A 26645-nucleotide genomic window follows, 5' to 3' on the forward strand; every position below is an offset into this window, starting at 1 on the left:
TAAACGCTGGAATCGGTAGCATCTGCAGTCCTTATTTCTTCCTTCTTCATACATTTTATGAGCCTCTAAAGGTACTGTATAGCGTTACAAAAACAAAAAACAATTATACTGATGAATTAATTTACAATTAGAAAGTGTCTGGAATAATACAGTTATTATAAATCCTTATTTCTAAATGAATCAGAATAATACATTGTACCTCACAAGCTTGTTTTAAGTGTGATTTTTCTCATCTTAAATCTTTTTGTTTATATTTCTAACTTAATTGTACTTTAAGATAGGCAAATGTGTCTATTCTAGTAATAAATTATATTTGAGTGTTGGCAGAAAAAAACGTAAATGACGTGAAAATACGTCAAAAATACATGAAACTGGTTGGTGCAACTGAGTTTTGAACATTTAGCACATGGTGTGCCTCGACATTATTCAGATAATGTAAAGTGTGCCTTAGCTCAGAAAACATTTACAAAAACAACAATTCTCTCCATGCATTAAATAAGGTTTGATGGAGAAATTCAAAATGTTTTTAAAGAAAATAATTTCGGTGACCATGAATGAGAATTTAATTCTATACGGTCAAATTGGGCAATATGTGTCAGAACCAGTACAAGAGGAGGACCAAGATGCGTAACATTTTCACACAAGCTTTAATTTACGGTAATGGGGCATTTATGCGCGTGAAGATTCGGCGATGGCTGGGCGGAAGAAGTAAGACAGACATCCCGTGTGGAAAAACAGGAAGCCAGAGGCCGAAGAGATCCATACCAGATACACGAGCAGATACCGGACAGGACGGGATGGACAGGAACGATACTAGACACTTGAGACTGGAGTCAGATATCAGACAGGACGAGATAGACGGGATCGATACCGGATATGATTCAGAAGCAGGATATACTAGATACTGGAGACTGGAATCAGATAGACAGGACGAGACAGACGGGATTGATACCGGATACTGGAGACTGAAGTCAGATATCAGACAGGACGCGACAGACGGGAACGATACTGCACACTGGAGACCGGAGTCAGATATCAAACAAGACGAGATAGACGGGATCAATACCAAATACTGGAGACTGGAGTCAGATATCAGACAGGACGAGATAGACGGGATCGATACCTGATACTGGAGTCAGATATCAGACAGGACGAGATAGACGGGATCGATACCAGACACTGGGTACTGGAGTCAGATATCAAACAGGAGGTAGACGGGATCAATACCGGACAGGATTCAAAAGCAGGATGCCGGACAGAGTCAAAACACACGGCTTGCGGTTAGTTGACGGACTGACAAGGGGTGAGTGAGAGCACTGACTCTAAATAGGAGGGAAGCCAATCAGGCAACGAGTCGCAGCTGGCGCCAAACGGGCGGGGCCAAGTGAGGGCAATGGGCAACCGTGACAATATGATCATTGAAGTTAATAACTCATTCATTTTCACTGAAATTCAAAACAAAAGTAGACTCTCATTGCATAAAAAAATGATACCATAGTCACAAAATGGCAATTATTTTTTCCCTTAACTTTATTCATAATTTATATTGTTTTGGGAAAAAAAGAAAAATGTGTACTCCATTGTCAGAAAATGTTGGTTTTTATTTTTAAAATGTACAATACTATTACTGACATTAATCACTCTATACTAAAAAATATATATCTTTAAGGGATATCAAGCATATCAAGCATACTTGGATTTTTTTGCTCATTTGAAGACTTTGTTTTAGAATATTTTCAACAATCAAAATGATGTTTTGGTTATTTTTTTTCTATGTTTAAATAAGTTGTACTTTAAAATGTGTCTATTTTAGTGTTAAATTAAATTTGTTGGAGTGGAAACAAATGTAAATGATGTGAAAATACATCCATGGCACTGAGTGAGTTGGAAAAAAAATACATGAAACTGCATGTGCTGTAAAATGATTTTCAAACATTTAACACACGGTGTGCATCAACATTTTTAAATAAGTGCGCCTTGGATCAAAACAGTTGAAAAAAAACGGATTAATTTCATGCATTGAATACAGTTAGATGAAGGAATAGGATTTGAAATGTTTTTAAACTCTTTTGAGCTCGAGGACTATGTGGTAAAAAAAACTCACAGGTAGATCAAAGACAAAGAAAAAAGGAAAGAAAGAGGGTCAAAAGAAGAGAGAGCGAAAGAAGAGAGTACAAGAGAGCAAGACAGCGGGACATAAAAAGAAAGTGAGGAAGAAAAAGAAAGAGAGAGGGAGAGTTAGAGAAAAAGAATAAATAAGGAGAGAACGAATGAAAGATAATGTGAGAAAGATAGAAAGACAGAAAGATAGAATGATAGAATGATAGAAAGAAAGAAAGAAAGAAAGAAAGAAAGAAAGAAAGAAAGAAAGAAAGAAAAAAAGAAAGAAAGAAAGAAAGAAAGAAAGAAAGAAAGAAAGAAAGAAAGAAAGAAAGAAAGAAAGAAAGAAAGAAAGAAAGAAAGAAAGAAAGAAAGAAAAAGGAGAAATGCACAGATATAGAAACAAAAGAAAGACAGAGAAAAAGAAAGCACTGAGACAGCAAGAGGAGGAGAGAGAGAAGGAGAAATTAAGAGAGAGAGGCACTGAGATAGACACACAGCGACAAAGTAAGACAGAGAGGAAGAGAGAGAGAGACAGGCAGAGAAAGGGAGAAAGAAAGACAGAAAGTGAATGAAAGACTGAGTATAAAATAAATAAAAAGAGAGAGAGAAAATGGGAGAGAAAGAGAGTAAGAAAGACCGCTAGAGACTAAGAAAGAGAGGAAGAGAAATACAGAGAAGAATCAGCGAGAGTGAAATAAATACTGACGGTGTCTTTATGAGTAGTTGCTGGCTTTGGAGACTTCAAATGGACATGCATAAAACTACAGCTGATTTTTCTCTTGCACCTCTCTCAGCATTGTCTCGCAGGGTTCATCTTGTTGGCGGGCCTATCTGGCCTGCGGGCTGCAGGTTTAACACACCTGCTTTATACTGTGAAGTTAGGCAAAATGATCATTGATTTAAAAAATCCTTTTTTTCTGTGTATATCATAACATTTGATGCAGGAACAGAATTTGAAATGTTGAGGAAGAGGACATTGATTAAAAAAACTGATAGGAGGGATGCGGTAAGTTCTTTTATAATGAGCTCATTCAGTCAAACTTTAACAGTCTGGTTGGGGCACATATTCTTTAACTGAGGTAAGGATGAAAGTCAAAAACAACAGAAGCATTTGGCAGCGCAGATTATCTCACTTCAAGGATGCAGGCCCCACATTTTCACACTTTTCCATCTCACTGAGAAGGCACAGAACGCCAAAGCAAGAGGTAAGTGCATGCCACGCTTAAAATGATTTAAATTCATTATTCAAAATGTTATAGCAGGGCAGCGTACAAATAAAATAAGAATGGAAACAAAGTAAGAAAAGTGACTTTTTTTTCCCTCTGCACAAAGTTAAATACTTAAAATAGAAATGTTAAAGGTACAATGTGTATTACTCACTCTATGTCCACTATATGACTACTATATGTCTATGGCAAGGGTCTCAAACTCACAGCCCCCAGGAAGATAGTTTGAGGCTCCCGCCTGAATATGAAAGTTAAAGAGACAGTGTGTATTATTTTCCCACCAGACGTTGCTGTATTGTGTTGTGCCACCGAAAACGAGTGCTAAAAGAACAACAGAATAAGAGAAAACACAGAGACTCAGGGTGACCCAAAGGCACCTTATCACTTTAGAAAGGAAGACAAAAAAATAGAACAAAAAAAGAAAAAAAAAAACAAGAAAAACGAAAAAGGAAGAATTTATACAAAAAGTAAAAATCAAGAAAATAAGGAAAAGAAAAATTACCAAATTTAATTTGAAAAATACAAACAGGAAAAAAGATAAGAAAAAGAAAAAGAAAGAGAACAAAGAAAAAAGACAAAAGTAAAACTCAAGGAAAAAGGAACAGAATATTGACCAATCTGAAATACAGAAAAATTTAAAAAAATGAAAAGAAAAATAAGATAATTTTTTCATTATTGTGTTTTTTCTCTTTAATTCTTTTTTTTCTTTCTTCATTTACCTTTTTTGTTTTCTTCTCACCTACTTTTCTTTTTATTCCCATTTTCCCTTATTGCCCTTTTCTTCTTTCTTCTTCCCTATTTTTTTATTCATTTTAGAAAAAATCATTTTCCCTTCTTTTTGGCTTTCTTAGAGGAAAGGCTGGGTACAAATGGAAAGAAAAGGGGTGTTTTTTCTTCACTTTCACTCCCCTGTTGTCTTCTTTTGACTAATTTTTGGTTCCAAGACACATTACAAAGACATCTAGTAGACAAATATAAAACACTGTCCCTTTAAGAAAAACTGAAGTAAAAATATAAAATCAGGAAAAAATAGCAACATTTTTTGACAATGGGTTAAAATGATCTATTTTTTTTGTAATGTGAGTATAATTTTGTTATAAATTCAAATAAAAATAGCATATAATAAATAAAAAGACATTTTCTGACAAGGGGGTAAGATTGTTATTTATTTTTTTGCAATGCGAAAGAAACATGCCTGATGAGAAAATACATCTGTGGCACTCAATAAATTAATTCGAGATTTTATACATATACAATATAAATCGGGAATAATACATACAATAGAATAAATATTAGATCAAAATAGTTTGAATTTAAACATTTGATGTCCAAATTCAAGATAATATTGCGTGTGTGCATTAAGTGAAATATTTACATGGGCATATAATCAAAGTACAACTAAATATGCTTACAAGATCAAATCAACAGTTAAAAAGGAAATTATATTACTTAACAGAGGGCACATTTTGATCAAACCCTCAATAATCTAGCAAAATTACGACCGCTAATACTATACTTCCTCCTAGTGCTCTTATTTTGAAAGAAATGACCTCTTTCTGCGGTGCTACATAACTGACGCTTATTTAATGACACCATTGTAAGTAGAAAAATACTTTCACTTTCATCGAGAGAAGCTTCTTTCAAATGTTTTCTTGTACTTATGAGATAAAGTAGTTGTATTTGATTTACAGATTAATCGTTATTTTGTCTTTATTATGTGCTTTGCCAATTTTGAATGATTTTGATTTATGTTATAAAGAAAGAAAATCTTATTTAAAAAAATATTGTGGTAAAGTTCATTTTCTGTAATTTAATTATAAAAAATGAAACTTTCATATAATTTAGATTTATTGCACACCAACTGAAACATTTCAGCTAATCTATTGTTGTTGTTTTTTTTTAAATTTGGCATACAACTCTTGGAAACCCTTCCTATCTCAAACAATTAGCATATGATGAAAAAAATCCTCTAAACGAGCTACTGACCTAAGCATCTGAGTCAATAAGTTAACTCTTCAAACCTGCACATATTTCCTGAGGCTAAAAACACCCAGACTTGTTTATTACTCAAAACCACAATCATGGGTAAGACTGCTAACCTGACTAGTGTCCAGAAGGCCACAATTGACACCCTCAAGCAAGAGGGTACGACACAAAAATAAATCTATGGGTGAATAGGCTTGCCCAGAGTGCTGTATCAAGGCACCTCATTAGGAAGTCTGTGGGAGGAAAAAAGTGTTGCAGAAAACGCTGCACAACCAGAAGAGGGGGCCTGGTCCTGAGGAAAATTGTGAAGGGTCGATTCCAGACCTTGGGGGACCTGAGGAAGCAGTCTACTGAGTCTGGAATAGAAGCATCCAGAGCCACAGTGCACAAGTGTGTGCAGCAATATGCCTTTCCTGACCTGGACTGTTGCTCAGTGGAGCAAAGTTCTTTTTGCATGTCCTTCGGAAATTTTAGTGTTTTTGAATGCAAATATGTTGAACTTTAGAATGACCTTAGGATTGTTTAAAATTTGTGATCTAAGTTTTTTCTACAAAAAATAATGTCCGAGACTGGTGATTCCATACTTTTTGCTAGGGATTGTATTGGTCGGATTAAATATGCTAATTATGTGAGATTGGGATTTTGTTTTTTTTCCAGTACTTTTTTTGCCAAAATCAATATAAAAGCATAACAAGATAAAATACTTCAGTTGTGTGTAATTAATCTAAAATATAATAAAATGTTTATCAGTTCATTAAAGAGAATAATGAACATTATGGCAATTTCTTTGAAGGACCTGTGCGTGTATAGAATATATATATATATATATATATATATATATATATATATATATATATATATATATATATATATGGCCAGCACGGCGGCGCAGCGGTTATCGCGAGTGCGGCACAAATCTGAGGTCATAAGATCGAACCTCCTGTGTGGAGTTTGCATGTTCTCCCCATGCTTACGTGGGTTTTCCTCCGGCCACTCCGGTTTCCTCCCACATTCCAAAAACATGCATGTCAGGTTAATTGGCCGGTCCAAATTGTCCCTAAGTGTGATTGAGCAAGCGAGTTGTCTGTCTCTGTGTGCCCTGAGACTGGCTAGCAACTGGTTCAGGGTGTCCCCTGCCCACTGCTTGAAGATAGCTGGGATGGCCTCCAGCACCCCCGCGACCCTAATGAGGATAAGCGGTGCAAATAATGGATGTATATATATATATATATATATATATATATATATATATATATATATATATAAAATCAGTTGTTCATATGATGATTACTAAAGTCTAATGAGGTGAGGTTTGGGTGTGGTTATCTGAACTAGTCATACGGAATGTTTTATTACATATGCAACCAGGAACTTTTAATGCTGTTTAATTCATTGTAAAATACATAAATGGTATGAATTTAAATAAAAAATTGAGTTTGAGATAGTGAAGCTAGTCGTTAATTAGATCGATTGCTTCCCAAACCAATTTTACTTTGATTTTTTTATTTATTTATTTAGTGCAGTGGTTAGCACATTCGCCTAACATGTGAAGGAACCAACCAACCAACTACAGCATTTATGCGTCTTGATTTTTATATACATTTTAGATATTTTTCATTAGATCAGATAAATTCTCTGATATTACAGAAATTGTCCTTTTTTATATCGATTTTATCATCTGGACTCTAGAAAATTAATCTTCTTCCCCGAAAAAATTTCTAATTTTCATCAATGATATCTTGTTGGAATAATTTACAAGATGAGATCAAACAATGTCCAACTATCCATGTGTTCAAATTTAAATACAAAAAAGCATTACTGGCGAAATACAGTGTAAGAGTGAGATTAGAAATACTGCGTTTAAAACTATGGTTATCTTGTTGTTATTGTTGCTATTATTATATCAGAACTGTTATTATAAATATTATGTTTATTTTCATCTCATTAGCCGTACCGCTTATCCTCATTAGGGTCGCGGGGGGCTGGAGCCCATCCCAGCCATCTCCAGGCAGTGGGCAGGGGACACCCTGAACTTGTTGCCAGCCAATCTCAGGGCACACGGGGACAGACAACTCACTCGCTCGCTCATTCACACCTAGGGACAATTTAGACCGGCCAATTCACCTGAAATGCATGTTTTTTTGGAATGTGGGAGGAAACCGGAGTGCCCGGAGGAAACCCACGCGAGCACGGGGAGAACATACAAACTCCGCACAGGACGTCTGGAGCTGGATTTGAACCCACGACAGGTTCCCATGACATGAACTGTGCCGCACAAGCGCTAACCATTATGTTTATTTTTATTGTTGTTATTGTCATTGGTGCCGCGGTGACGTTTGGTGGCTGGGCGCATTGTGGCGTTGAGGGATGGGTATTGCGAAGATTGGTATATTAAATATGTGATTATTGTAGTTATTATAATTATTGATATCTGACCTATGTAATAGGATTTGTGGGATGTATTTAGTGGGGAAGATAAAGGGGTAGGGAAAATAAGCATCTGCTTCTGACTACCCCTTCTCGAACATGTTATGTGACATTATTTTGTTGTCGACTCATTGTTTTTGTCCTGTTTTTATTTTAATGTTCGAAATAAAAGTTTTCATTCATTCATTCAACTGTTCCGCACACGAGCAAATCACTGCGCTGCCGTGCTGCCAAAATCTATTATGAAAACAATAATTCTCATTGGTGCTCACGGTGAGAACTGACTTTTTTGTGGTGTTTATTGTCCATTGTACAAAGTATCTCTGCACATGCTGCGAGAGGGGGCCACCCCCAATCAGCAGGATCACCCATAGCTAAGTGTCCTGGTATGTAAACAAAATTGTGTGTGTTTTTTTTTTGCTATTTTTTTCCTCCTTTTATTTTCTTTGCTATTGTATGTGTTCGCCTTGCTGTCGGTCACGCTTCTTGAGGGATATGACCAAGGTAGATAGATAGATAGATAGATAGATAGATAGATAGATAGATAGATAGATAGATAGATAGATAGATAGATAGATAGATAGATTCTGACTTAAAATGAGAACAGTAAGGTCCCATTTAAATGGAAAATGCTACATTTTTTTGGTGGTGTGTATTGTTTTGATTTAACAATTATTCTTTTTAAATAAAAAAAATGAAAATAATGTTCCAGATTTATGGTAAGTGGTATTTTTTTTGTCTTCTGTGTTATTTATTGCTAGTTTTGTGTGGGCCCCTAGTGGTTGGGTCTTTTAAGAAATAACAGAATTTCCTGAAGGTTGCAGGATAGAGCGTCGTGATTTAATTTTTAAACTAAATGTGTTTTTTTTTTTAAAACAAAAACTTTTATGTCACATTGTTATTTAGATGAAAGCTTTTTATTTGTCATTTTACGACATATAAAACTCGTAAACACGTTTTTTTATGTACATTGGATACATGATATATTAACTAAAAAATAGTTTTTCGTCTTCTTTCGTGGGAATTATTGGTCGACGGGCAATATGGCCTGGCGTTGCCAATAGGAGCTTGGATATGGCTGCTTGGAGCGGTCGGTGGTTAGGAGCTGCAATTTGGCCGTCAGACCTCACAAAAGTTTTTATCAATTTGGTTGGAATTTATTTCAAGTGTCTAGGCATGAAACCTAGCTAAAGACACCTATGGAGGCCTTAAGTACAACTGTTCACAAATACAAACAATTACAGATTTATAAAGTAGTAAGTAAGTAGTAAGTAAAGATGTAGATCGAGGGTTCGCACAACTTTCTTATGGCCAAATTAAAGAACTGAAGGATTTTCGAAGTCACTTTTTAAAACATTCCATTCGCATAAAAAGAAGAATTTGTATTTCGCAGATGCACAAATTTATATGTGATTTACCCATGCGATTTTGAATGTTTTGTGCGCATAAGATTTTGAGTAAATCACGAATATATTTATGGATCTGAACAATAAATATGTAAATATTTTTTTGACAAATCTCTCCCCGTAGTTGCAGGAAGTTCTTCCCATTAGAATGTACCCCTGGAAAACACTTCCTTCATTTTTTTGCATGACCCCAAAAAAATGTCCGAAATTAATATGCAATTCTTGCACTAACACACATATTTCAATGTGGCCTGTTAAAGTGTAGCATGCTCCTGTCCTCTTGGGCGCCACCCGTAGGGGGCAATGATGCATCATAGGACAAAGCCGTACTAATTAATGTCAGCTGCTGCTTATCATGAGGGAAGAAGAAATACAATAGCAAAGCAAAGCCACCATGCAGCAGTGCCTGCATCATTTTAGAGCAGATTTGTTGAAAAACATCGCAACAATTTCAAGCATTTACAAGCACTTCACCGTGAATTCAAGCACTTTTTAAGGGTTGAATACACAGCATTAGAATTAAATGGATTTAGATTTAGATGAGATAAATCTACCGCTAGTGGTACCTCCATGTTTATATTCTTCAACCTGATTCATCTGATGAATCGACAAAATAACCCAAAAAATGGACAATCATTTTAATATCGCTTTATTGCAAACCGATAGCATGCACATGTCCTATTCGGTGCGACCAGTACGGGGCAATAAAACTTAATAAAACAATTCCAAACAAACTAATGCCAGCTGCTGTTAATCACGAGGAAAAATGCAGTAGAAAAGAGAGCAGTGTCGGTGTCATTTTTAAGCAGACTTGTAAAACAGGGCAACAATTTCAAGCATTCACAAGCACTTTATCTAAAATTCAAGCACTTTGCAAGGATTTCAAACACCCATACTGACCACATCGAATATATTTAGATGAGATCTGCCATTAGTGGTACCTCAATTTTTATTTTCTTTCATCTGATCAGTCTGAATCGACAAAATAACCGAAAAATTAAAACAATTGTTTAAATATCACTTTATTGCAGACACTTACGGCAAAGTTAAAGCACTTTTCAAGGGTTGAAAGCACAACATTAAAATTCAAGCATTTTCAAAAGGATTTCAAGGACCCATCCAAAACACATAAGACATATTCAGATTAGATAGATCTTCCATTAGTGATTCCCCCATGTTTATTTTCTTTTATCGGATTCATCTGATAATTCTACAAGATCGCTTTATTGCAGTCAGAACTTTTGATAGTCAGCTGTCGGAGCGATGCCGACTGTATTTTTTTCCGAGCACAAAAAAAGATAAGCTTCACTGAGAGCGGCTCGTTACCGGTAAACATATTCGTTTCCTCAATAAAGCGCGCCTAATCAGTAACGCGACTTCAGAAAGACGTCGCCGTGGTGACGTATAAACGATACTTCGTTAATATTTAATGGGGCGGGGAGGTTTATATATGAGTATGAGCATGCCCAGGCTTAGTTTAGTTGAAACAAGAATAACCTTCCATGAACAAAAAAGGACTTGACTTAATCTGTGCTGCTCAGGTCCCATTGGCGAGGATGGAGAAGGAACAGGATGCTATTGCCGTGGTGGGCATCGGATGCAACTTCCCTGGCGGTAACGATACAACATTTTTATCACATTTATTATATATATATATATATATATATATATATATATATATATATATATGTACGTATTTTTTATATACATATTATATATATCTAAGCGGCCCCAAACCTTTCAACAGTAGTGTATGTTTTGATGTATTCATGAATGGGAAGTCAAACTGTTTTTTTAAATTCTTTTTTATTTTAGTTTTCCTTTCCCCCTTTTTTCTTTCCTTTGTTTTACTTTTAAATTTTTTCCTTGTTGTTTTTTTTTTTCATTTTTTTGCATTATTTTCTTTTTATCTTTTATTTCTTGTTCATTTTTCTTTTACCCCCTTTCATCTCATTTTTTTCTTTTTTAAAAAAAAGTTCATATTCTTTTAAAAAAGATGTAAATATTTGTAATGTTGTAATATTTAAATAAAATATGTTAGACGAATCAATTTTATTGTATATTCTTATTTATATTGAATAAAAATTAATGCACACTTTTATTTAGATTATTTTGACAAAAGGTTCTCCTAATTTATACTTATATTCTTACTTTTTACAATATTCTTTTAATTTCCCAAATTAATACATTTTGGTGTGAATATGTGAATAATCAATGTGCAAAGCGATTCAAATCATTTACTTAAGTTATTATAATTAAAATATTTTAACACATTTTTGTCTTTATTGCTACTTATTTGCCAACTTGGGTTTTATGTCATTGATAATTGTATTTATTCCCAGTTGTTTTATAATTCATTCAATATTTGTGATAATTTATTTGGTATAAAATGACTTGGTGAAAAAAACTACTCAAGTACTGGGTAACAAGCAATGTCTTATTTATTGATTAAAAAAACATGTCATCAGCTGATCAAATCATCAAAGCCCATCATTTAACAATAAATTACAAGTCTGCGTACTTGAGAGAGAGAGAGAGAGATAGATGAAGCTACAGCTATATACACTGCGCATACAGTACAGGAAAAAACACTTTCCTGTAATATTATATATATATATATATATATATATATATATATATATATATAATCAATTATTCACTGGTTTGTTTTTTTGCCTAAGAATATGAATAAAAACTTATGAAAAACAGGACATTAATAATAATCAAATTGATTACCGGTAGTTTCTTTTATCTATGTTAAATGTGGTTATTTTCGCAAAAAAATGGATGCATTGGTTGAAAAAGTACTTAAATTGAGTGTGTACTATTTATACAGTACATACAACATATTTTTATTTATTTATTCTATTAAATTGTAACTGAATTTTTTTGTGATAAAAATAAAAAGTCCCATATAATGCTTGGTTTTCTTTCTGTTATGGTCATTATTTAAATGGTGACAACTTTGTATATATTAGTTATTAGTATTTTTTCTTTTTGTTGTAATCCGTGACCAATAACCATTAAAATATATATATTTTTTTAATTCAAAAAACAATAATTGTATTCATTTATCTTATTTTATTTATTTATTCATCACTCTTGCTGCTGACGGACCTTAGTGCTGCCTTTGACACTGTGGACCATAATGTCTTACTAGAACGGTTGGAAAAGGAACCGTCCTATCATAGTTCAGATCCTACCTCTCAGATATGACGCACTAAATATGACGTGTTAAATATGGTGAAATGACATTTGAGCTCTTTTGTGTTACCTGTGGTGTTCCGCAGGGTTCAGTACTTGGCCCCCCTTCTTTTCAGCATTTACATGCTTCCATTAGGTGATATTACTCGCAAGTATAATATCAGTTTTCATTGCTACGCAGATGATTCTCAACTATATCTTCCGATGGAGGAATCTGCCACACTAAACTGTGGAAATTTGGAGGCCTGCCTCACTGAGATATAAGAATTGATGTCACTCAACTTCTTGTGCCTTAACTCTGAAAAGACCGAAATGTTAGTTATTGTTCCATCTAAATACCGTGACTTGTTCTCAAAAACAGCTCTGAACATTGACAAATGTTACATCACCCAGAGTGACTCAGTCAAAAGTTTAGGTGTCATATTTGACCCCAATCTGTCCTTTCAAATGCACTATAAAAATATTACTTGAACAACTTTTTTCCATCTTCGCAACATTGCTAAAATTTGAGTTTTTCCTTGCCCTCATGTAGGTTTTAGATCGGGGAATGGTGTAATAATAGTCCGTGGTTTGCAATAATCTGTGGTCTGTGCAGCCTTTTGAGACTATTTGTGATTAAGGGCTATACAAATAAACATGACTTGACTTGACTTGGAATCATTTCAAAGAGTTTTGTAAATACATTTCAAAAATTCAAGCGGATCAATTAAAAAAAATAACAATTGACTTTAAAACTGATTAAAATGATCCAAAAAGTAAGGAATTTAATCATTACATTAAACAGTTTTGTTGCAAGAATGCCTTTTTTTTACGGAGACAATGCGTATTATTTTTTTCTATAATTATTTTTGGTTGCACTACACCATACAGCCACATCTGGTGGTCAAATAATAAACATCTAATCTCATCTCATTATCCGTACCGCTTATCCTCATTAGGGTCGCGGGGGGCTGGAGTCCATCCCAGCCATCCCCGGGCAATGGGCAGGGGACACCCTGAACTGGTTGCCAGCCAATCGCAGGGCACACAGGGACAGACAACTCATTCGCTCATTCACACCTAGGGACAATTTGGGCCGGCCAATCCACCTGAAATGCATGTTTTTGGAACGTGGGAGGAAACTGGAGTGCCCGGAGGAAACCCACGCAAGCACGGGGAGAACATACAAACTCCGCACAGGAAGTCTGGAGCTGGATTTGAACCCACGACAGTTTCCCATGACATGAACTGTGCCGCACAAGCGCTAACCACTGAGGCGCCGTGCTGCCCTAATAATAAACATTGTGCCTTTAAAATCATTAAAGACTCCCAAATGTGAAAAAATTCTTCCAGTTTCCGTTTTTTATTGATTTTTTAAATCGTTTTTTATTTTTAACTTATTTGAAATTGTAAACCAATTTTGGGGTTAGAAATAACTATTTACACTCGAGGTATTTGTGACCATAGAATGTCCATGCCTTCATGGTGATATAAGTTTGTAATTTCAGGTTTATTTTACTTCAAACTATTCAAAATGTTCCAGGGGTCCTTAGCTCAAATGCATATATGCTTTTCTTTGATGCCCACTGTAGTTATTTTTTTCTATGCTTTTTTTTTTCAAAGGGACAGCATGTAATATTTAATGCCTCCAAGTGGTACAAAAAAACCTTTTATTTAGGATAAAAAAAATAAGTCAATTTGAATACTAGGCAAAAATACATGAATGATCGTATATGTAATCGTTATAAATGTTTATAGGTTGAGAAATGTGGATATATTTTACCTTGGGGAATCCATACTTCTTTGTTGCTGCCATGTTTGTCTGGCATCTTGCTGCTACGCTGTGCTCGTTTGGCTTTAGGCACTAGTTTTTGTCTGGATTCGAAAATACAGTGCCATCTATTGATCAAATTTTGCATTATGTACATTGAATGATATTTCATCCAAACAATCAAAAAGACAAAATATGTAAAAAATGCCTCCCAATGGTTGAATTCATTTTACAGTATATGGAAGCAATTAACAATAAAATGAAAATGTTCTTAAAATTGGAACATGTTTTCTACTTAGGAGAGGGTTTGGACAACTTCTGGAAGGTTCTGGTGAACGGCCGCAATTGCGCCACGGCGATTCCCAAGGAGCGGTTTGACGTAGCAGCCTGGTATGACGCCGAAAACAAGACGGGAAAGGCACACACGGCCAAAGCTGCCCTCGTTGATGAGTATGTCACTAATACTTGGTGGAATACAAGTTAGCAATGGTAAACTAACTGGTAACAACTCAGACTTTTCTGGTGCACAGTTTCAACATGTTCGACAACAAGTTCTTCGGCATTAGCGATAGCGAAGTGGAACAAATGGACCCTCAGCAGAAGCAGCTTCTCCAATGCGTCTACAGAGCTCTAGAAAACGCCGGCATCCCCATGGAAAAAGCCAGCGGGACCAAAACTGGAGTGTATTTTGGTAAAAATCACTTCATTACAGTAGGCCCTCGGGATAAGGCGAGCCTGTTTTAAGACTTTTCACTTTATGGCGCTGAAAATGTTTTTAGGTCCCTTTTTATGGCATTTTCCCCAGGTTGTGCTATCAACAATACTGTATTTGTGTATAGTGCCCTTTTTTAACCTAAAAAATTCAGAGTTTAGGTGAATGTTGCACACAGGGTTTTTTTTTTATATCCCGTGATTGATCAGTCTAAAATATTGCCGACAAGAGTCGCAAAAAATGATGCAAAACAACGAGAATTGTACCCGGGTCGCAGCAATAAAAGCGCCGAATCCTAACCACTCAACCAACAGTGATATGGTCAACATATGAAAAGCGATCTCATAGTCATACCATTTTTGTGTCATGGTACCAAAGATGAATATCGGAGAATTGAGAAAACACAAAGTCGTCCTTTACAATGCTCAATTATAGCTAGCAAAAAAAACAAGTTACGCCATCACGGCGTCTTGAAAATACCGATATATTATTGGCTGAACTGTGTCCCACAATGCTTTTCTCTTCATTTAGTTTAGAATCTGGTGTCCTTTAGACTTTGTCAGACAGTGATAAAATACTGTCTTTTTTGTTCTGTATTCATTCTCTATAGGTCGCAAGGCTTGCAATGGTGGTAAAAGGAGAAGCAAAAATCACAATAACCAAGGAAACGAAGCTTGTGAATATCACGAAAGAAGGCACAAAAATAGCTACCAATGCTAAGTTGCATGGTGGAAAACAATTAATAATCCATACTATTACTATCAAGGAAATCTATGGGACTGACAATCTTCACAAGTTTTAAAATCCGTTTCCATTTTTAAGCCGACCCACCCTGCCACCCTCTCTCGGCATCCACCCGTCACTCAACTCGACCGGTTCAACTCAAATCACACCAAAGACATATAGAATAAAAAAATTCGTTGACATGTATATTTATTCATAATGTTATTCATTCCTATACTTTACATATATATTACAGTATTTTCTGAAATATAAGGTGCACCCTTGAAATATTCTGTTAGCGGATATTTTTTTACATATATAAACCACACTGGACAACTAAGTGCATGAAATTAAAACCAGTCAGACCGTGAGTCGAAACAAATGCGCTCAGGGTAAAAATATATATATATATATATATCGAACATAGATATCTAGAAATCTCGTTTCACAGCTAAATTAACTTGATTCATTCATCAATGTAAGAGCATCTTATTGCAATTATGCATTTTCAATTGTATTTAACACGCCCCCGATCTATAAAGACCACCAGATTGGATGGGCACACTTTTGAATTTTGGGCAGATGTGTGACGGGAGAATAAAATGTTTAGTTTTGAGCTGATTTGCAGAAATTCCTTAACCATGAGCTGAAAAAGCCAAAACGCAATCTTGTAAAAACACTTTTTTCTCCCAAACCATAAGGGATAGACACACAAATCTTGCTGCCCTCAGTTGCATTTAATGTCCTAAAGGTAGTTCCAGCAGTAATTTGCTGCAGAAAGTTATCATTCTTTAGTCTTGAGACGTTTCGCATAGTGTAACCTGGATGCCCCAGAAAATAGGTATTACTGTAAATACCATATATCCATCCATCCATTCATTATCTGCATCGCTTATCCTCAGTAGGGTCACGGGGGTTGCTGTAGCCCACCCCAGCTATATCCAGGCAGTGGGCAGGGACACCCTGAACCGGCTGCCAGCCGGTCACAGGGTACACAGAGAGAGACAACTTACTTGCTCATTGACTCCAAGGGACAATTTGGACCGGCCAATTAACCTGACATGCATGGTTTTGGAATGAGGGAGGAAACCGGAGTGCCCGGAGGAAACCCACGCAAGCATGGGGAGAACATGCAAATTCCACACAGGAAGGTTCGATTTAATGACCTCAGAACTGTGTCGCACATGCGCTTACCACTGCGCTGCCGTGCTGCCCAATACTACGGTATATACTATTTTATTATTTTAATGTTTTAGACTGGGGTACCAGGGGTTTGGAAGACATTTGCATAGGTTTCCATCCCCGTTATATGTCAATGTCACTTTATGAATGGATGAATGTTGTATCCCTGGGGTCTACCTCAATTTGTAAAAGAATTAAAAAAAAACAAAAGAAATGCATTCTTTTTTTTTCTGTCAGGTCTCATGAACCGAGACTATGAAACCAACGCGGCGCATGCCCATCCCAGCATCATCAACCACTGGACAGGGGCAGGTTTGGCCATGAGTATCGCTGCAAATAGAGTATCGTACATCTTCAACTTCCTGGGGCCGTCCCTTGCCATTGATTGCGCCTGCTCGTCCTCCCTGGTGGCGCTGCACTTGGCCTGCCAGGCCATCAAACAAGGTATGCCGTACAGTGGGATCGCATAGGGATTGCCACAGGATAAAAACAAAAGATTCCGCTATTCTCCAATTTTCTACACAAAAGAAGATCTAAAGATAAAAAAGTATCCATAAGAATGAATTAAGAAAATAAACACATTTATCTAAATCAAAATAAATCAATCGAAATCGAAAATATCTAAACCAAATCATCAGTCCCGTTTTGTGTTCGTTTGTAGCTTATACGCTCCGAAATGGCTAAATCGATTTTTGTGAAAATGTACACAGTTATGCTTTAGGCCTCTGAAAGTCTTTTTAGCTGGGTTTCATGTCAAAACATCCTAAATAAATACGAACAAGATCGATAAACATTTGCATTTCTATCCAGTCATTTTGCTTGTCAGTGAAAAGTAAATAATAATAATAGGGAACATAAAATTTGAGAGACCAAATACATTATGCAAGTACAAAAATGTCATTAGTCAGAAGTGCATGTGCACACGCTCGCTCTGTCACATTTTCCATCTCGCTCCATTGAATGCTGTTCACAAAAGCGGCCAGCCACCTTCACCATAAAGCACACTGCAGACAGTAGTCGCATTTTGCAAGCTAATGTTTTTTTTAATCCCACATGCACCGTAATGAAAGCATTTGCGATTGAATTGTTAACAATATCAAGCCCTGCCTAGCTAATTAGCATGGAGGTAGCATTCATATGAAACTCACGTTTGCCCAGGGTTCCTGCAGCTTAAGTCAACTTAACTTCAAGACTTTCAAACACTTATTTAATTCCTTTGAATCTAATTTAGGACCAAATCGACAGAAAAACCACAATTGAGACACACAAAACAAAAAAAAAACAAATATTTCTTGCACACAATACACGGTGCCTCGTATACACTTCATCCTGGCGTTGCTAAGGGCCACAAACACTCGGGGCTCCAAGATGCAGTTGACTCCCCCGCATAGTGCCATCTCACAGTCCCCTGGTAAGATAAGTGGAGAAAGTACTTATTCCCAAAAATCAGAAACCAGTTTAAACTGTTAAAAAGTATTTTATACAGGGTTCCTTCAGCTTAAGTCAAGTTAAATTTTAGAATTTTTAAGACGTTTCAAAATGCCCTATGAAATCAAATTTAAGGCCAAATTGACAGAAAAACTACAAGTGAAACGCAAAAAACAGGAAAAAAAACAAAACAAATATTTCTTGCACACAATACAAGGTGCCTTGTACACACTTCTCATTAAATGTACACTTTCCCGGCATGGTTCAAAGTAAATGTCTCTGTCCAAAGTTGCTCTGTGTAGTGTGTGTAGACCTAAAACATTCGTCCGACTGAAACCACATCACCGTTTGGATAGTTTTGTTATTGTGGTCATGCCAAGTTGCCACAAAAGTAACTCGGTGAATTATTAAAAAAGACAATTGATAAATGTTACTAAATGTTTTTAGTACAAACAAATATAAATCTTACTAATGTGAACACATTTTTAAGACTTTCTAAAATTGTATTTAAGACATTTTAATGTCAACGAAGGCCTTATGTTTAGAATAATGAATTCAATGCCTTTTTAAGACTTTTCAAGTGTTCGAGGGAACCCTGTGGCCACAAAAACATTAAACTTGGCCTAAACTGTCGCCCCCTTGGCAACGAGTTTGGGATCCCTGTTTTAAAATTTTCTGTGCCATTTTGTCAGGGGACTGCGAGATGGCGATGTGCGGAGGTGTCAATTCCATCTTCGAGCCCAGAGTTTTTGTGGCTCTCAGCAAGGCCAAGATGATTTCTCCAGATGGTACCAGCAAGCCATTTTCTAACAAGGCCAATGGTTACGGGAGAGGCGAAGGATGTGGGGTGGTTCTTCTCAAACCACTGACAAAGGTGGCTCAAACGAGTTGCCAGTTAAAGGAATATTCAGTAGACCCTCGGGATACGACATTATTTCATGGCTGTGGATTGAAGCCTATAGTAATTAGCTCCAGGTATCCCAGATAAAAACATGAAATAACGAGATAAGATGAAGTAAGCCCCTTGTACGTAATATACATGTTTATTATTAAATAGCGTTATAATTAAATATACATGTAAAGTAAAAATAACATTTTGTTTACCTTGACCCGTGACTTGAGCTGGTACAGCGGTGTAATAGGTGGATGCCTAGGAGAGAAGGAGATTGAGACATTAGATTAAAAGTGAAACTTATTCTAAAACTTCCACTTGCTTTGATCGCCTCCCTATTTTTAATATTAGTCCCGATCATTGATTTGTTACGACCCTGCAGCTAAATGAGCGAAACCATTCGTGTGCCTTCTTCGTATTTCTAGATAATCGCAAGCATCAATTTAAAGGTTCTTATGTTCTTACAAAGCAAACAACATTCTGAACTAAATGAAGAAAGGCATTGAAGAAGGTAGTTCAGCCAATGGCATGTTGGCATTTTATTTTATTTTTTTTACACAAACCAATAGCAGACCAGCATTAAACATGAAGTCAATGAGATGTGAGTCCACATATGCAAAAACACCACTAAGGGGAAATTTTGGGCAACGCAAAACAAATTGTTGTCGTGGAGTAGTGAAAAAGTGGTAAAGAAGTGTCTGAAAAACATCTGATTTTGACAACATAAACTGAAACAACAAACTTTAGACACCATATCCCGAGGGTCTACTGTACTTCCTGGGCAATATCTTTTTTAGGACTTCTTAAATGGCAACTTCAGCTTCATCATACCCTCACTGTATGTTATAGGCCTTACAAGACCAGGATTACATCTGGGGTATCATCAGCAAGACTGCTGTCAACCAAGACGGGCGTACTGTGTCACCAATCACCAAGCCCTCCATGATTCAGCAAGAGGCGCTTCTGCGAACAATTTACTCCGAGCGCGATCTCGCCAACATCCAGTACATTGAGGCTCATGGCACCGGAACCCCTGTTGGAGACCCGACCGAGGCAATGAGCCTGTCCAATGTCATCGCCAAAGTGCGAGCTCCTACCGCAGGGACTCTACTGATTGGCTCAGTCAAGAGCAACATCGGACATACGGAATCTGCCGCTGGAGTGGCCGGACTTATCAAGGTGCTACTCATGATGAAGCACGGGACTATCGTTCCTTCCGTTTTCTTTTCTGAGGAGACAGCTAGTGTAGACCTTAAGGCTCTGAACATGCAAGTTCCTAAAGCAGTGCAGAGGTGGGAGGATAACTGTGGACGGGTCGCAGGAATCAATAATTTTGGCTTCGGGGGAACAAACGCTCACGCTATTGTCATCCAGCACCAGCAGCACCAACATGTGAACAGATTGAACAAGAAAGAGAGCAGGAGGATGAAATATTTTGTCCTCTCGGCAAATTCACCAAAGTCTCTCACCCTCACGCTGGAGGACACCATTAAGCGCTTGGACAACGATGTTGATCTCGATCATCTTTTGTACACCGCGGCCTGCAGGAGGAGCCACCTCAAACACAAATATAGACTGGCCCCTGTGGCTTCATCCATACCTGACCTCAAAGAGAAGCTCCAAACTATAGTGAACAAAAACATAAACCCCTCCTTCCAAGATCCAAGGTTGGTTTTTGTCTTTTGTGGTAATGGCATCACCTACCACGGTATGGGCAAGGAGCTGCTCCGACAAGAGCCAGTCTTCAGGGGCAAAATTGAGCAGATTTCTCGAGTCTACCAACAGCTGAGCAGGCTTAGCATTCTCGACACGCTTGAGAGCGAGAGGGAGGGCAGCAATTTCAACACTCCAGAAGTTGTCCAGCCTCTCCTCTTTGCTCTGCAAGTGGGGATAGTCACCTTGCTTGGGCACTGGGGTGTCAAAGCACACGCCATTTTGGGACATTCTGTCGGCGAGGTGGCAGCTGCTCACTGCTCAGGACTCGTAAGTCTAGAGGATGCCCTCAAAGTTATCCACTTTCGCAGCGTTCTCCAGGGTGAAGTGGCTGGGGGGAAGATGCTGGTGATCAGCAACATTGCTGTATCAGAAGTCACAGCTCTTCTCCCTCGATATTCAGGGAGAGTTTGTCTTGCTGCTTTTAACAGCCCACAGTCCTGCACCCTTTCAGGGGATGCAGATGCGATCGAAAGCCTTCAAACACAGATGAGCAATGCAACCAACAGCAACAACCTCTTCATCCGCATGCTGGAGGTGCCAGCTGCTTACCACAGCCACATGATGGATCCAATTCTACCAAAAATCAGAAAGACAATCGGCTCTTTAGTGGAGAACGAACTCAGCGTTCCATTATTTTCAACAGTGACTGGCGAGATGGCGCTTGAAGGGGATTTTTGCTCAGGTGATTATTGGGCTAGGAATGTGCGTGAGCCTGTCGCTTTTGAGCAGGCAGTCCGATCAGCCAGTCAGGGAAAGAAAAGTGCCATTTTTGTCGAGATCGGTCCAAGAAGAGCCCTCCAGAGGAACATCATGGAAACTCTGGGCGATGACACTGTTGTCATAGCTTCGCAGCAGCCAAACAAAGATCACGAGACACTCTTGTCTGTGGTTACAAAGCTCTTTGAACTTGGTGTAGATGTAGACTGGAACACCTATTATGCAGGGTTCGAAAGAACGCCGCTGCCTTTCCCGAGATACCAGTTTGATACCTCTTACAGGGACATTATCATCAAAGCGTCTCAAAAAAACATGTGGGCTAACCACCCTGTGCTCTGCGACATAGACAATGACAGTAAAAGTTTCAACTGCGATTTGACGTCTGAGTCAACATTTTACTTGAAAGAGCACAGACACAATAAAGTACCCATCATTCCCGGGTCCTTCTATGCCGAGTTGGGTTTAGCTGCATTCATGGCAGACGCCAAACCAAAAGTTCCGCTCAACTCGCTGGAGCTCAGTGTTAATTTTCACAGCCCGTTTGTCATTACCCCAAACCCCCTGGAGATGAAGGTGAAGCTGGAGGAAATAGAAAATAGAGCTAATTTCAAAGTGTTTTCCTCGCAAGCTACATATGCATCAGGGACAGTCATCTCAAAGAAAGAACGTGCTGTTGAGGAGGACAGCATTGACCTCATTAGCATCTACAAAAGATGCACATCAGTTGTGACCTATCAAGAATTTTACGGTTATCTCACCCAAGGTGGCTTTCAGTATGGAGACATCTTTACAAATAAAGCTAATGTGCACTACGGAGAAGATCTGAAAGAAGCTTTTGCCTTGATCACAGTTCCACAGGAACTACGGTCTCAGTTGCATGACTACTGTGTCCATCCGGTAGTGCTGGACTTTTTCATGCAGCTTCTCCCAGTCACAGTAGAGCACATTTTTTCGGGACGACCGGGATTTCCCGCCAAGATTGGAAGTTTGACCGTGTTAGAACCGTTACAACAGGAGATGACGGTCTACTTGAGGGCAACAGATGTTGGTACAGACCACTTTGAGGTCTGCGGATGCCTGGCGGATCGACATGGTCGGGTTTTGGTTGAGGTTAAGGATGTTTTGATTAAGTATCTTGGAAGTCAAACTCATGTGGTTGAGGAATACTTTTACCATAACGACTTCAGCATCATGGAAGAGGGGCTCACAATTAATCCACCACCTAGGGCCTTAGTTTTCTCTGATGATTTAGGGATTGCAAAAGCCCTCGCGCCACATTTAGACTCACATTCTCTATACATTTCATTCACACATGCCAAAGATATCTTAAACCATGGATTTCCTTACCTCTTGGAAAACCTAAACATAACAGACATCAATCAGAAGTTTGAGGAGATATTGTTTATGTGGGGGAAAGAAAACTTAAACATGTCAACACCTGACGAAGTTCTACAAAATCTAGCAGATTGCTGTGAATTTTTCCGCCAGATAGTTGTCGAGCTCAAGGAAATCCAATTCCCCAACTCCATTCGGGCAGTGACCTTCTGCTCAAGTGATCTTACGGTTGATCACATTAATCCAGGTTTTGCCATTGTAGGCATGACAAGGTCCCTTGCAGCAGAAATTGCAGAGCTCTCATTTCAGTTGGTCGACATTAGTTCCGTCAGTGCTAAGGATATCCTGGGTCTGTCCGAGGTCCTACGATCTTACCCTTGCAACAAGTACCCAGAACTGGTAGTCAAAGATGGGGCGATAATACAACCTTCTATTGCACATACATCTCCTGAAAAGACTGACAATTCCGAAGGAACTTTCACATCCAGCACAAATGAAGCTTGCATCCTTCAGACGGCGGATGCTTTTAGAATGAGTCACTTAAGTGCCGTTCCTGTTCATTGCGACATCGGACAACTGAGTAACACTTCAGTTGAAATCCAGCCCACTAAATTATGTGTCCATTCATCCGATTACTTCCCTGTGAGTGTCCCACATCTAAAATTTGGCCAGACATTTTACTGGAACAAACACTCGTCACAGAACCACAAGCTTCTCATGCTCGACTTTAGTGGGATCATCACTAAGGTTGGAAAGGATGTCAAGAAATTTGTTGTGGGAGATTGTGTGGCTTCCTGTTACCCTGTGGAAGCAGCAAGCAGGATCAGAGTTCCACAGGACGTGTGTTACAAAACCAAACATCTCCCCTTCCTTCAAACAACACCTTGCATTTCCTACTTTGTGCTGGCGAAGGAAATCCTATGTCGCGTCTTGCCAAAAGCCGATCATCATCTCGGCATTATATCCAAAGTTCCTGAATCTGTTCTGGTAAAGGTGATGACAATTGCCTCTCAAAAGTCCGGTTGGGACACAATCGTCGGAACAAATGGTTCCTTCAAAGAAGTCAATCGATTTAAGGCTTTCATCATCCTGCCTCCATACAACAAAAAAATAATTGAAGAAGTCTGTAACTTTCCTGGAGTCAGGAATGTTGTCCTCGTTAGAGGAACACAAACAAAGCACACGCTCACCCAGGACGAACACCAAATTATTAAAGACAGTGTACACGTGCAAACAATTGACATGTCAGCCATTTTGCAAAAAGGTTACCTAAGCGCTCAAAGGCTACGTGTTTATAACTGGCTGAAGTCTTTCAACCTGAATAAGAAGTTTTCCCTTGATAGCTTTCCTTTCCAGTGTGACATACCTGAAAAGATTGAAAGCATTCCCTCAGAAACTCCGAATTCCTACTTTAATTCAAAAAAACTGGCAGTTGTAGGACTGAGAAAAGACGTCAACATGACAGCATCAAACATCCCACTCATCGTCTCAAAGAAAAAGCTTTTCCGAAAGAGATCTGTGTACATCGTAACTGGTGGTTTGACCGGGCTGGGCTTTGAAACTGTCAAGTTCATCTCACAAAAGGGTGGCGAGGTTGTCATTACCCTTTCCAGGAGCAAACCCTCCGCTGAAGTGCAGCAAGAGATGCAAAACATAGAAAGGCAATGCGGGAACAAGGTCATCAGTATGCAGTGTGACATTGCTGTGTCTGAATCAGTGCACAAGGTGGTCAGGGACATCCAGCTTCAGTTCAAAGACTATCCAATCCGAGGAGTTTTTCACAGTGCTGTTGTCTTGCATGATGGACTAATCGAGGCCCTTGAAAGATCCATATATGAGGAAGTCTTCAGGCCAAAAGTAAACGGTGTTCTCAATTTGCACAACGCAACTCTGAACTGCCCAATCGATTACTTTGTGTGTTATTCTTCAATAACGGCCTTTATAGGAAACCTGGCGCAAACAAACTATGCGGCAGCAAATACATTTCTGGATTTATTTTGCCACTACAGGCGCAAGCTAGGCCTGCCAGCGCAGTCCATCAACTGGGGAGCTCTGAATCTGGGACTACTCTTGAACAAAGAGCTATTCCATCGCTTCCTAGAGGCCAAGGGTATGATGGTGCTGATGGTGGCTGAGATCCATAAAAGTTTGGAGCAATCGTTGCTCTTCAACCGACCGCAACAAGCTATTTGCCGTTTCCACTTTCGAAACATGCGCTTTAATGTCCTCTCTCAAAACGCTGCCCTGACAGTCCGACTGATAGCAGTGGCGGAGCAAGCCCTTCGAAAGTCTAGAGAGACGGATTCTCAGATCAAAAATGCAGAGGAGGTACCAGCCAAAGATTTTGTCGTCTCCCTGCTGAGCAAAACCGTCGGCGTCGACGTGAGCGAACTGAAAGACGACACGCCACTTTCATCTCTCGGGACAGATTCCATGCAGGCCATGACGCTGCAAAACCTCATTTTCCAGGACAGGGGTGTGAATTTGCCGCTGGTTAAACTTTTGGATCCCGGCGCCACAGTGTCCACTTTGGTGGCTCTCCTGAATGATGGCGTTGAGGGTGGGAGGGATGACAAGGATGAAGCTATAACTGACGATGGTGGCAATGTTTCGACCAAATTTTAAAACGAATCCAGTGAACCCCTTGCTATAATGTAGTTCACTTCTGTTGGTTTTGCTACTTCACTGATTTCCATTGTGCATTGTTCTGCATTCTGATTGGTTTTTCAGTTTCTGAGCTTCTTGTCTACCTGTGCGTCACCGTTGTAGATTAATATGTACACAAAAGTAAAAAACAGCTTGCAAGATAAAATGTCTTACCATTTTGAGTTTCTCCAAAACTTACGATGTTGACAACACATTACGCACTAAAAAAATTATTCAATTGTATATTACGTAACTGCAAAAAAAAAAAAAAATTGCGACCCTATCATGGGATGTTTTGGAATGTAACGTATGCAATAAAAGTGGGGTACCTGACCATGCTCAATCATCAAGAGTTTTGTCAGAAGTTCTAAAAAATTTGTATATTTATGATTATTTTGTGTGTATAATTTTATCAATGTATTAAAGATACACGGAGGCAATTTTTTCTAAGCTGATCATTGGTCCTGTGTTCCGAAGGTGATCTTTCTAATCGCTTTATGAGGATTTATAATGGGGAAATATAGCTAATTAAATTATGACGGAAGAGATGTAAGTCCACACAGGGTGGCACGTGCAGGCTACCTGAGTTTTGCAGGCTGTTTTTCAGTTTGAGTTGACTAATGAAATAAAAGTTATAGTCAAAATTGGGCAATCAACGTGAATAACATGAATGTAATAAAAGTGTCTTAAAATGTACTGAGGCCCTGAGACATTTTTAACCTCGTCTGCAGGCTTGTATGGAATCCACATGAACGATTACCATTAGGCAATAGGCCCTCATGCCCCAATTCCAGAGGGTGTATTATGAAAAGATGTTCCTGTAGCACCTGTTCGTCGAGGTGGGTTACTTGAATACTTTTACTTTCGATTACTAAAACACATAAAAAGGGATTTATTTTTCTTTGAAATTGACGGTTTTTAGTATGTAAAATTAGTCTGAGCTGTTAAGAATGTTAAGTGAAGAATGACTGAAATAATTGTACACGGCCTAGCCAATGTTCTTGTGTTTACCAAAAGCGTGGTGTGTCAAAGACCAGAGACCCAAATGAGTTTATATTCATCACTTTTCAAACGAAGTTTATTGCCAATAAAGAATGAAATGAACTCTGAACAACTTTGAAGTCTTTATTGTTGCATGCTAAACATTTTTGAATTCCAATATGGAGGACATTGTTGTTGGATTTTGTTGTAA

The 26645-nt window shown here is 38.2% G+C and overlaps 1 protein-coding gene across 2 annotated transcripts; it reads left to right on the forward strand.

Annotated features, from left to right (window-relative positions):
• The first annotated feature begins 3228 nt into the window (after positions 1 to 3228).
• LOC148348184 (uncharacterized) lies at positions 3229 to 26557 on the forward strand. Of its 2 annotated transcripts, XM_088321931.1 has the most exons (8): positions 3232 to 3308; positions 8061 to 8128; positions 10690 to 10762; positions 14402 to 14552; positions 14633 to 14793; positions 16957 to 17163; positions 18840 to 19021; positions 19889 to 26557. In XM_088321931.1, exons 3-8 carry the CDS (start codon positions 10705 to 10707, stop codon positions 25430 to 25432), a joined length of 6303 nt encoding a protein of 2100 aa, XP_088178057.1. In that variant the 5' UTR covers positions 3232 to 3308; positions 8061 to 8128; positions 10690 to 10704; the 3' UTR covers positions 25433 to 26557. The 2 variants fall into 2 exon arrangements, with proteins under 2 accessions (XP_088178056.1, XP_088178057.1); XM_088321930.1 differs by lacking the exon at positions 8061 to 8128 and having other exon boundaries at positions 3229 to 3308.
• Positions 26558 to 26645: the final 88 nt, after the last annotated feature.

The sequence above is a fragment of the Urocampus carinirostris genome, chromosome 18 (genome assembly GCF_059441175.1).
Source record: "Urocampus carinirostris isolate Australia breed hairy pipefish chromosome 18, RoL_Ucar_1.0, whole genome shotgun sequence".
Lineage (NCBI taxonomy): Eukaryota > Metazoa > Chordata > Actinopteri > Syngnathiformes > Syngnathidae > Urocampus > Urocampus carinirostris.